Source organism: Trichomonas vaginalis, chromosome I (genome assembly GCF_026262505.1).
Source record: "Trichomonas vaginalis G3 chromosome I, whole genome shotgun sequence".
Lineage (NCBI taxonomy): Eukaryota > Parabasalia > Trichomonadida > Trichomonadidae > Trichomonas > Trichomonas vaginalis.
Window position 1 is genome coordinate 26,797,147 of NC_067203.1, and position 12,500 is coordinate 26,809,646.

The following is a 12,500-nucleotide window of genomic DNA, read 5'->3' on the forward strand; positions in this document are numbered from 1 at the left end:
AATTTTAGTTTGGTTTGTTTTCAACTGGTTGTTTAGGTTTTTTAAGTCGGTCTAAAACTTCCTGAGGTATAGGAAGAACTTTACAAACACGTGGTGTAACTGCTGGAAGCCGACAAATCCATCTTGAACTCATTTGTCTCAATGCTGCATTGTTCATTTCATCTCAGTAAAAAAATTTACATTCCCCACGTTTGAGGCGGTTGAGGTTGGTTATTGTTTACCCACTGTTGTGCATGGTTATATCCTCTGTTAAAGAATCTTTCACCTTGGTCCATATAGTGTCCTGCTTGGTTATAGTAGTCATTTGCTTTGTTATAATAGTTTCCTGCTTGTCTTCCTACATTGTCCATCCATCCTTGAACTTTTCCTCTTGTTTCAGGATTTGGAATAAGATTTGTTGCATCTCGTGCTACATCCCAACCTTTCTGTACAGTTTGTATAATAGGTTGTGCTTTCTCTTTAAGTATACCTAATGTACTCAAAATCTTCTTTCCAATTCCAAATGCACCTCTGGCTATTGTTCCCACTGCGGGCAAAAATCTGGATGCAACTCCTGCTAATGCGCCAAATAAACCCATTTCTTATAGGGTAAAAAATGACGAATCCGAACAAGGACCCCTATGTTTCTAAAGCGACAAAGAAAGCACTCATGATAAAAATCTTTAGTTCAACACCAAATGCTTGGTTTATGGATATCTTGGAAAACATTCTGAGAGTTAGAACAGATGGACCACCATACTGGTTAATATTTGTTGGTCAAAACACAAGATACTGTGAAGCCATACCATTATGGTCCAAAAATATTTTAGATGTGAAAACTGCTTTGACAATATTCGTTGACAAATACCATCCAACAAAACTGACATCTGACTGTGAAAGTTCTTTCAAATCAGATGATATTAAAAACTATCTGCGTTCAAAAAATGTAAACCAATATTTCATTGTCGACCAAAACCATTCTGCTCTTGGTGTCATTGACGGTTGTATAAAAATGTTAAGAGACTTAAACCAACCACAAGGTGGTGAAGCAAATGAAATGTCATATGACGACAAATATAGACACTTCTCCATGGCAAAGATGAGACAAGTTTTAAATATTTACAATAACCGTAAACAAAAAGGTTTGGGAAACCACTCCCCCGAAGAAATGAAAAACAACCCCGACTTAGAGAAAGACTATATATTTAATAATTTAGTCAAAAGAGACAAACAAGAAAGAATGCCGGGCTTCAAACTTCAGAAAGGTGACAAAGTAAAAATAGAAATACCTAAACGCGACCCATATGAAAATACTATTGACTATGACAACAATGGGAACCCGACAGGTACTCACATTCGTGTTCGTAAAAATAGAAGAAAGTATACAAGAGAATATTATGAATTTTAGGCAAACATGGCAAAATGTACACACTGCAAGCAGAAGATAAAACTACTATGCCAGACCTCGTTTCAAACTTGTCAAAGTTCAAGTGGTATACTTTCAAAGACAGTTCCTAACAAATATAAGACAACTCCTGACGAATATGCTAAAGAAGTTGAAAATGACGACTAAGCATTTCTATACCATGCGTAAACTGTCATGTAAGGTGGCATGTAGTCTTTACTTTGTCCCGTTGTTTGTGTATATCCTGAAACGAAATGTGTATGGTTTCCATCTCCCTGAGTGTCACTCCAGTAACAATTTATAGCAAACTTAACGTCGTCTTTAACATCATATCCTTTACCTTTTGTCATTCCTGACCAACCAATATATCTATGACTATGCCAACCTGCTTGAGATGTACTTAAATCTATGTAGTGACTGTGTGCAGGTAAATTTGCACCTGAAATCGTTTTACTTCCACCTGTTTCCTTTGAAGAGTTTGCACAATACAAAAACCTGTCGACTATTTGAGTCCAAGTTCCAAAACCAAGTACTACTTCTGGTCTGGTAGAGTTCATTGAAACATATAATGAGCCAACCGGGTAAATAAGATTCGGCAAAATTTGTTTAAGCACATTGAGTTCCTGTCTTAGATGCATAATACTATTGTCATTAGATATCAAAGTATCTACAAGACTTGTTGCCGGTGGTATTGTTGGACCTTTACTTGGCAAGGTTGTGTTTAGTGTAATATCATCTGCTGTAAAAGTTGTAAAACTTGTATGTGTATGAGTCTTATTTGCTTTAGTGTTTAAGGTTTCTTGTAAGTTTGTAAGATCAGATATAGAATGTGTATGAGTCTTATTTGCTTTAGTGTTTAAGGTTTCTTGTAAGTTTGTAATATCAGATATAGAATGTGTATGTCCAACGGCACTTTTCCTGTTTAAGGTTTCTTGTAAGTTTGTAATATCAGATATAGAATGTGTATGAGTCTTATCTGCTTTTGTCTCTAATGTTTCCTTAAGACTTGGTATTTGGTTAATATAATGTATATGAGTCTTTTTAGAATATTCGTTTTCAGCCTTGTGTCACTTCACTTGACATTTTATTGTCAACATATGTTTTGTCTGCTAGTTCAGGATGAGTATGTTCTTTTGTTGCATAAGCATTGTTAGCTCTTTCTTCTTCTTTGCTATTGCATCGTCTACATATTCTTTGTCAGCTTTGTTGTCACATCTGCTTTCAAAAGAAGTTCATTTATAGGTTTCTCGTTTAAAGTTCCTTTTGTTGGATTTATACAGACAGTATTGTTCTTCTTGTCTTGAAATAGAAACTCATCTGTCATTGGGTTTAATGTCAGTTTTAAGTTTCCTTCTTTCAATGACTCAGATATCTTAGAATAGTTTGAAAAGTTTGTTGTGTTCTTATTTAGAGCTTGCATAATGAGTTGTCGGTTGTGTTGTATTTCTCTTATGGAAGCAATATCTTTCGACATTTTTATTCTAGATAAAATATGCTTCCAATAGAAAAAGAAAATTCTAGAGTTGCTACAACTAAACCATTAGATGAACTTTTTACTAATGTCGGTCAAAAGTTTGAGACAGATACCGTAAAGCATGAAGGCTATCGTTTTGACTACCCATTAAGATGGTTAAGAGACCCATCCGTCACAAAAGCTATTGGCTTTCGTAGAATGAAGTTCATTTCAGAAGCCATACATGGTTTCCCATTTACGGTCGGTTTTGAAGTTCGATACTATAACAAAGAAAAACGTATGTATGAGAAATTTGAACAGGGAAAACTTTTACAAGTTAGTTTGCTTATAAATTTAGAAACAACTCTTCAAGCTTTTCAAGAAAAAATAAACGATATCTATATCGAATATGCAAACCAGTATAACATTGACGAAGGAGAATACCATCTCGATATTATTTATGACAGGAAAAATGCAACTGTTAAAATCAATAAAATAGAAGACCTTGGAGAAAACGTTTATATTTCTACAAAATATAACAACTTGGCATGGTATAGATTTATGAGGATGTTAAATCAGCCTGCAGCATATCCAGTACACCCGGACTATTATGAAGTCGAAAACCCTAATGGAACATATGAAAATATTTTCGACCAAGATGCTATTATTGTTCATGCTTCATTTTCTGGCGCCCAAAACTCTTTTTTATGCTTGGCAAATGACTTTTACGAAAAACCTACAAAGTTATACGAACCACCAAGTGGAAGTATTTCAGACTTTCAAGTATGGTTTACTACAGATGGAAGAAAAAGAATAATTCCATTATACCATGCGTTTTACTTAGAACTTAGTTTCATATACAACTACTATCGAACGGTAAAAATATAATTTTTTAATACGGTTGAGGTGTTGGATTTGGTTGCCAACTAGACTGTGGTGCAGGTTCAGGCTGTTGTATAACAGGAGCTTGCTCTTCTGGTTCAGGGTCTTTAGGTATAATACCAACGAACTGACCTACTCTTTTACCAATATTTTTGACACCGTTCCATACTCCTCTTCCGACAGATTTTATTCCATTCCATATACCTCTTCCAACATTTCGAAAGAAGTTTCCAATACTACTGAAGAAACCCATTTTACTATATGTAAAAATCTAATGTCCGCCTAGTCTCTTACGTTTCCTGTTGAGTTCCATAGCATTCTTTAACTGGAGCTCATACATTCTGTTTCTCCTCTGGTAGAAAACATATTCTGGGTCAACTCCTGTGTTCGCGTCATCTGCATAAAGTTGTTTATATCCCACTTCAGGGTTTGTATAAAACTCTTTCCATCTCATATTTGCATATCATGGTGGCAAACCTAACGCAGCGTCATTTGACATGGCAGTTTGCATTTGTACATCTGTTGGCACTTGACCATAGTTTGCCATTGCAGTTTGTATTCTAACTTCATTTGGAATATTCTCTGGGTTTGGTTGTCCAGGTTGCTGTGCATTCGCTAAGTTCTGTGCGTCCATTTAATATTAGATAAAAATATCTCTTACGAGTACATATACTGAACATTTGCAGGCATTGGTTCATCTTCATATTCTCTGTACTTTTCTGCCACGTCAAATAAATAAATGACACAATGGAAAAAACCTAAAACAAGTAGTCCTATTTCAAACTACATTTACTTACTAATAAAATTTCATTATTGTGACACTTTCTCCGGTTTATAGGACCTCTCTCATATTCTATCTTGTCATATATAAACTCATAGTCATGTATGTCCTCTAACCATCTCATAACGGTTTCCAAACCACTTTTATCGGATGTAAAGTAAAAGCATGGATGGTTATGTATAACGTCTAAAGTTTCTAAAGAGTCTCTCAAAGTCCAGTCTACTTGGTATTGAAAATCCCATGTGTTATAGAACGGCGGGTCCACTATAAAGAAAACATTTTCCTTGTCTTTATATTTTTCATACAACTCTGTCCAATGACATCTCACAAACTCTATACCCTCAATATATTTTTCTATGTCCTCTTTGAAAACATTTGTATAGTTAAGATATAAAACTTTTGACATAAGTGTTTCAATGTCATGAACTCTTATAGCACCACTATATAATAGTCTAGCAGATATACTATCCCAGTCTATATATTCTGCTTTTTTCAAAACCTCTCTCACAATATTTTTCTTATCTAATGGTATACGTTCCATCTTACCTATAGGTATCTTTTCTTTTAACTCTTTCAATATATTGTTTGTGTCTGGAATATGTTTGAGACAGTCCATATAGTTGTCGAAGTCATTGCATATAATCTTTGAGTCAGGAAATATTGTATGACATAAATGGGATATATAGAAACTTCCACCGAACAAATCTACAAATGTTAGACCATTCGGTAGTTTCTTAAGTTCTCTCAATATAATATCTTTACATCTACTCTTATTTCCAAAGAACGGTAACGGTGGTTTTGTAAAATTCATTTATATATAATAATAAAAATTTTTTACCCGAAAAGTGACAGAAAAGTGACAAAACATGAAAACATATATAATTTGTGAAAAGTGACACATTAGATAATGTTTTCGACCCAGAAGACTAACAATTTTCCGAATAAAAACTTCATTTATACTAAACATCGTCAGGGCTAGAGGGCGCAACGCGCCTGGAAGCCCCACTACCTTTTTTTTTAATTACACTCTCCATATCATAAAAATGCTATACAATAAAAATCAAAAATTTCAACTTGCAATCAAATCATATTAAATCTCATATCTCATATTTCCATACAAAGTACAAAATCATAAAATTCAACCTTTTTTCTATCATATACTCTTTTAAAAAGCTTTGAAAATGTCTATATATGTCGAGATATAGAAGCTTTTTTAGATGGTGTGAAAAAAGTGACGGTAATTCCTGGAAATGGAGGGTATTTAGATTGCAAGATTCAAAAAAGCTATTAAAATTAGAGACTAAATAAATAGCGGATTGATTCATATGGATTTATGTAATAATGAACATTAAAATAGTTTATTTATTGATCTAATAAAAAAAGAAAAATATTAATGGGAAAATTGAAAGAATAGAGTGTCCCATTCACTCGTGTTGGTCGCAATGTGTCATTCTGGGAGACATTGCCACTGCATGTCTCCCACAATGGCACAATGTTCCGCATTCATAACTTGAATGCGGAACTTTGACCGACAAGAGTGCATAACACACTCTTGTCGGTCTGCACATATCATTCCTGGAGACATTGCCTCTGGATGGCACAATTTTTTGCAATCACTTTGTGATTGCAAAACAATGACCGACAAGAGTGCATTATGCACTCCTGTCGGTCACAAAGTGTCATTCTGGGAGACATTGCCACTGCATGTCTCCCACAATGGCACAATATTCCTTTGAGAAAGGCCTGGAAGGGGGTCTTTTCTCAAGGTCAGGGCCCCCTTCTAGACTTTCTGGTCCTGGAAGGAGCGCTTCTGACTGGTCTGTGCGCTCCTTCCAGGAAGATCAGTAGATTGCGCCAATAAGCTCCTATCAACAAATTTTGACTAAAAATATAAAGTATTCTTTTGTGATTTATCAAATAGCTCAATTTTAAAATAGATTTGATTCTAATAATAAATTGAATGAGTTTCGCTTACGTTTAGAATTTAATGATTTTTTCGTTCACAGAAGAGTCATTGATATCCAATATCACAAAACAGCAAAGACACACCATAATAAATGATATTGAAGCTAAATATTACATATTTCAACATATCTAAAAAATTATTAAGATTAGATCTCAGGCAATGCCGAGCAGTTTCCTAAATCTTTTCATATTGCAAATTATATATATTCTCACGAAGCAACATGAACTAGACTGTCCGAATTTAAATTCAAATAAAAATCTAATTCCAAAGATTTTCTTACAATATGTAATCTCGGTGTTGATTACTCGAATACAAAGGATGCACGTAATTTACAAATAGTTGCATTAACAGTAGTACAACAAAAATTTGATTTTTAGCTTGTCACTTGATATATAAAAATTGCAAAAACTCAATCAAAAATAGGATTTGGACAGCTTTTTAAAATTGTGAGAAAAATTCTATCGGCACATTCTATTCAATTTTAAAGTATTTCTTTCATATTCCAATCGATTATTCAATAATTGCCAATCACAAATTTTAGTTCAAAATTCAAAAAATCCCTAATTTTAATTTCAGATGAAATCTCGCAAAAAGAACATTGTTTTAACCATATAAATATATATTTTATATATTGTATAGTGATTTTTTAATATTTTTATGAGTAAAATCGAGAGTGAGGAAATGTGGACTACAAAAAACGATAGAAATGAATAGTTTACATGGAAATTCTATAGTTACAAGTATTCAATGTCACTTTTGTGCTCGAGATTTTGATTCTAGTATATTTTGAATGAAAATAATTTAAGAACCTTTCATCATAGAAGGATATGAAAATGGTTGAATGTGATATGATTATATAGTTCACTATATAGTACACTTTGATTTCCCAATATTTAAAATAAATATTTTAGAGTTTTTTTCTACCAAAAGCTCAATACATTTATGTATGTGTGTCAGTATGTAATAATGAATCGTAATTCCCCATATATGTTGAGAAATACAAAATGTTGATAGAAATTTATTTTTGATTACTATTCCTTTGAATGGTTGAGCGTTGAATTGATCATGCATGGATATATTTTTGATGTTCGAATTTTAGCAATTATGAAGTGTATCGTAAGTGATAAAAATTAAACCGAGCAATCAAATGGAATTTCAAAAATATTTCTAGAGTGCTTATGCATATCAATTTTGAGTTAGCAGAAATGAGATTTGGTAAGTGTTTACAAATCAAAACAATAATTCAAAGTGAATATAAATAGCTGGAAGAATTATATTCTAGTTCTACATCAGCTAACAAAAATGTTATCCTCCTCGCATAAAATCAAAACTAAATCAATGAGATTGGATGTTAAAGTTCCGAGATCTGGGTATTCTTCCTCCCATGCAAGCTTAGTTTGACTATATGTCATACCTTCGGCGCGACAATTGATGATAAACTTTTGTTGTCTACCAAGAAATTCGACTGTGAGAAATTCCATTTTTAATTTTAAACGAGCACTTGAGCCACGTTTTATCTGACTTCACCAGCCAAAAAGCCCCTGTACTAAGTGTCATGTTTTTGTTTATTTTAAAGTTTCTGCCATGTAATGGTTTACATTGCAAATTTTTTGAATACTTTACATCACCATAAAATGACAGTACAAGGCTAGTTTATCGGTACAAGGCTCTTGAAATCAAAAGTTGGCCAAATTGAATAAACATCAATCTTCGCAGGTATCAATCTTATTTTATTCAAAAATTGTTGTACCGATAAAATCATTGTAAACATTTTCAATAAAATGCAATCAGAAATTCGTCAAATAAAAATAGTATAATCATGGTATCCTAATACTAGTAAGTATGTGTGATGATTGTGTTTTTGACATATTTCTATTATTTTTTGTGAATGATTGGGCCTTTTTTCTTTTCAATTTTTCTGAGTTCTCTTGAAACTGTAATAATAAAAATCAATTTTATTATATTATTAATATATATGATATTTCCTGCATATTTTATTTTATATCGCTCAGTCTGAAATTGTGAGAGTTTTTTCAATAAATTCGGTTGAATTTGACATAGCCAGCAAATCAATTGAAAGCTTGAACCTCTCACAATTACTTCACTTTTTTCGAGTCTCAACTCTTTTCCATGCCTGAGATTTTATACCAAGCAGTAGATGATAATGCTCCATTTGTTGAATCATACCAGTTCAATTCAAAGCCAGTTTTCTACGATTTTGATAGCGAATCTTCTTGCGACAACACTTTCGATAGTGACTTCTCATCATCTGACGAGACAAGTAACTACAATCCATATGAAGGAGTTGCAGAAGCAGGTGAACTTGATTGTCAATATGTTATTTCGACCCCAGATGTTCTCTCCAAGAAATCCATTTACAATATCCCACCTCCATTTGAAGAGGCAAAGGAAATGTTCACATACACTCTCGAAGACGGTTCAAAACTTATAATGGAAAACCCACTTCCTAACTTCTTGCCAATGGAAGTTTTAATAGATGTTGTTTCTAAAGCATCTTCATCATCAGACGATCTCGAATCTAGTGAAAATGATGACGAGATTGAAGTACAATTGAACTAAGGTTTGTTCATTTTTGGTCCATTTATATATACTTTGTTGGAGAATTTACATGTATTTCCCCAACCTTCGGATTTGTTTTTATTTTATATTTACGGTTATATATGTTTAATAAAGGATACCTCTTAATTTAAGGGATTTTCTTATCTTCCTTCATTATTTATTTAATATGATGCCTACAAATGAGTCGCATTTTTCATTTTGATTGAATAAACAGTGATTAACATCTCAAGGACATAAAATATAATTAAATATCGAATTTAATAAATGTGCTGGAGCTAAGTCAAGAATAAATAACATTAATAAAGGGATATCAGAAATTTTTTGAAAATGCGTAGTTGGGACCTTCTATTTAACACATTCCGTTAATCTAATTAGATTGGATCTAAAAACATATATTATCGTTTCGATATCAAAAATATTGTGTTGAAACTTATTAAATTTCATAATAACATTTCCATATTTCAAAAATATCTTATTAATCTATGAATTCTATCAATTTAAAACTATCATTTAATAATGATATCCCCCTGAAAATTGAAATTTAATATTGGAAATTCCAAAAAAAAATTCGATTTTCAAAAAATGATATTCAACTCTTAGGACCCTTTATTGATATTTTATAATTTCTAATTTTTTTGGATTTTGAAAATGGTAGCAGACACAATTCTTTTCTGATATTAGTGCTAAATTTGAAGAAATTTTAACTCTTTTCCATTCTTTTGGTAAGATTCTAGTATTTTATTAAATATTTCAATTTAATCTTAACAATAAACTCTGTTATCCAGTCTAACAATGGGAATTCCCAAATTGAATTTGGAAAACAAAAAGTGACATCATATCAATGTCGAAGCCATTATCTTTTCAATGTCACATGAAGAATACAATTAAAGACGTCTTCCTATCTCGTGGATATACTGAAATTCCATGTGCAGAGGAAGAGGATGAAGACGAAAATATGGAATGGGATTTTATTTGGGCAAGTAGGGCTTGGATAGGAGCACATATGCTAGGACCATCCCCAATAGTCTTGAGACCAAATCAACGCGTCAACCATTTTCCTAATTCTTTCGAATTAACCCGAAAAGATTTAATGGCAAAAAATCTCATGAAACTCAGTCGAGAATTAAGGAAGACAGGTCAAGAATCTACAATGGATTTCTTTCCACAAACATTCGTTCTACCAAATGATTGGATGAGGCTTCGCCAAGAAATTCATGGTTGTAACGATATTTGGATAGCAAAACCAGTAGGTGGATCCATGGGTTCTGGAATTGTATTCCTTCAAAGTGAACAAGAAGCAGTCAAATTCAATAATTCGAATAACAACAAAATGAATTCAGCGGAAACACCAGAAGATAGAATGAAATGCACTTACGTTGTTCAGAAATACATTCCAAATCCATATCTCGTTGGAGGCCGAAAATTTGATATCAGATTATACGCTTTGACTCTTTCTTTCAATCCACTCATCGTTTACATTTACAGAGGAGGATTCTGTAGGTTCTCTTCTCAGCCATTTTCTATGAAATCTTTCGATCGTGACGTTCATTTGACAAATATTGCAGTTCAAACTCATTCAGAAGCTTACAATCCTCGCCATGGTTGCAAGTGGGATACACATAGTCTCAGAACTTACTTTATCCATCGCCATGGCGTTGAACTTACAAATCGACTCTTTACAGCAATTCAATCAATCATCTTGAACTCTCTTCTTTCAGTTTTATCATCGGTTATACCAGACAAGCATTGCTACGAACTTTACGGTTACGATATCTTAATTACAGACGATCTTCGTCCGTGGTTGATCGAAGTCAATGCATCACCTAGTTTAGATGCAAATACAGAAGAGGACTACGATATGAAATTCAGTATGCTCAATGAAATGCTTGATTTGGTTCAATTATACCAAAACAGAGAAGAAAATCAAGACATGCCATTACACTATGGAGGTTATGATCTTGCCTGGAATAACGCTCCCGTCGTCGCTAAGACTTCAACAAACTGTACTTCATATCTTGGTTGTAACTGTCCAGTTAAAGGCTCTCCGAATAATCCATACCGTACTAAAGACAGCAAGTTTGTTGTTAAAAAGATTCCAGCCCTTAACAAGAAATAATGTCTCATATTATATTTTGTTGTTTTGTTATAAAATTTGACTATTTTTAATGCACCACACTTTTGGATATCAGATACATTATCCATTATTCAAGTTAGTTTGAAAAAAAAAAAGAAAAAATAATCATAAAATAAATAAAGAGAGAAAGATGATTTACGTAAATCACCATTAATATAAATAATACAAGGGTTATAATCCAAGATCTATAAGAGAATTTATTTCGAACTCTATATCATTAAATAAAGAATAAGTATTTTCTTCAGCTGCTGGTTGCTTTGTATTTGTTGTAGCCTTCTTAGCATCATCTGACTTAACTGGTTCAGCAATTGGAGAAGAATAACTCTTTATGGACTCACAGTCAGATTGTTCAGATAGAACAACTGATGAGACATCATTTAATGGAACTGGGGATCTAAGAGTCCATTGTCTTAACTCTGATGGGTTTTCCTTCAACATCGGAATCATTCCAATGATGTTTGCAGTGGCTTCACTTCGTTCAAGGCCATAATTGAAGCCAAGTTTATGAAGTGATCCATTTATAGATGATTTGCACTTTCCAATGAATAATCTGAGTTGATGTGTATTGATTGCAATTGAGCCATTGCCGAAGAAGCAGATTCCTGCTACAAGGCACCTCTTCCAATCTTCACAATCTCCTCTTTGGCAGAAATTCTTAAGAAGTTGAAGAATATCTGCAAAATTTTCATTGCTTTTATTGCGAATGTTCTTTCCAATTGAGGCTAGGAGTGTTGTTCTGATATACATATACTGATACATATCAGTTGAGTTTAAAAGAGCCCAGAATTTTGGATATTCGGAAAGAGCAATGCAATCTTTTTTCAACATAATTTTTGATTTTAGGTAATAATCGTCTCAATTGAAAATCATTTTCAATTTTGAGAGGGATACCGTCAAACTCAAATTTATTTCCATTGAAGATAAGTGATTTTTATAGTTTAATTGAACTCATATACTATTATGCAATTTTTGAAATAACGTAAGATTTCAGAGTATATTGAAAATAACTTATTGAATTCTTTTTCCATATATTTAAAAGTTCTATAATATAGACTATTTCAAGCATTTCGAACTCCAATTTATTTTATTTTCAATTAAAAATGGATGAAATATATTTCTATAATATATCAAGCAATAGATCACTCACTTACCAATAGTTTAAATATTGAAACCTTAGAAATAAATGCAACATGATTCAAGATTACGAATTCCAATGAAAAGAGCTTCATTACAAAAGGGAACTATTATTCTTGAAGGAAATAAGCTAAATTATTCATTGACCCGGTAGAAGCTTCAAATAAGTAAATATTTTCTGAAACC

General features: G+C 32.7%; 7 protein-coding genes across 7 annotated transcripts, besides 1 other annotated feature; 3 read left to right on the top strand and 4 right to left on the bottom strand.

Annotated features, from left to right (window-relative positions):
- Nucleotides 1–1,977: part of a mobile genetic element that runs on past the window's edge.
- TVAGG3_1056110 (uncharacterized protein) lies at nt 5–157 on the bottom strand (the record flags this gene model as incomplete). Its single annotated transcript, XM_051255877.1, has 1 exon — nt 5–157. The coding sequence occupies one exon, from the start codon at nt 155–157 to the stop codon at nt 5–7; it is 153 nt and encodes a 50-aa protein (XP_051081451.1).
- Nucleotides 177–578, bottom strand: TVAGG3_1056120 (uncharacterized protein; the record flags this gene model as incomplete). Its single annotated transcript, XM_051255878.1, has 1 exon — nt 177–578. One exon carries the CDS (start codon nt 576–578, stop codon nt 177–179), a length of 402 nt encoding a protein of 133 aa, XP_051081452.1.
- Nucleotides 1,978–2,876: 899 nt separating the features above from the next.
- TVAGG3_1056130 (uncharacterized protein) lies at nt 2,877–3,725 on the top strand (the record flags this gene model as incomplete). Its single annotated transcript, XM_001308777.1, has 1 exon — nt 2,877–3,725. One exon carries the CDS (start codon nt 2,877–2,879, stop codon nt 3,723–3,725), a length of 849 nt encoding a protein of 282 aa, XP_001308778.1.
- Nucleotides 3,726–3,729: 4 nt separating this feature from the next.
- TVAGG3_1056140 (serine threonine-protein phosphatase family) lies at nt 3,730–3,972 on the bottom strand (the record flags this gene model as incomplete). The annotated part of the gene is made up of 1 exon (XM_001308776.1): nt 3,730–3,972. The coding sequence occupies one exon, from the start codon at nt 3,970–3,972 to the stop codon at nt 3,730–3,732; it is 243 nt and encodes an 80-aa protein (XP_001308777.1).
- Nucleotides 3,973–8,596: 4,624 nt separating this feature from the next.
- Nucleotides 8,597–9,188, top strand: TVAGG3_1056150 (uncharacterized protein; the record flags this gene model as incomplete). The annotated part of the gene is made up of 1 exon (XM_001308773.2): nt 8,597–9,046. One exon carries the CDS (start codon nt 8,597–8,599, stop codon nt 9,044–9,046), a length of 450 nt encoding a protein of 149 aa, XP_001308774.1.
- A 699-nt stretch (nt 9,189–9,887) lies between these two features.
- Nucleotides 9,888–11,162, top strand: TVAGG3_1056160 (tubulin polyglutamylase TTLl9-related family; the record flags this gene model as incomplete). The annotated part of the gene is made up of 1 exon (XM_001308772.1): nt 9,888–11,162. One exon carries the CDS (start codon nt 9,888–9,890, stop codon nt 11,160–11,162), a length of 1,275 nt encoding a protein of 424 aa, XP_001308773.1.
- A 189-nt stretch (nt 11,163–11,351) lies between these two features.
- TVAGG3_1056170 (transcription-initiator DNA-binding domain ibd family) lies at nt 11,352–12,323 on the bottom strand (the record flags this gene model as incomplete). Its single annotated transcript, XM_001308771.2, has 1 exon — nt 11,352–12,008. One exon carries the CDS (start codon nt 12,006–12,008, stop codon nt 11,352–11,354), a length of 657 nt encoding a protein of 218 aa, XP_001308772.1.
- Between the last annotated feature and the right edge of the window lie 177 nt (nt 12,324–12,500).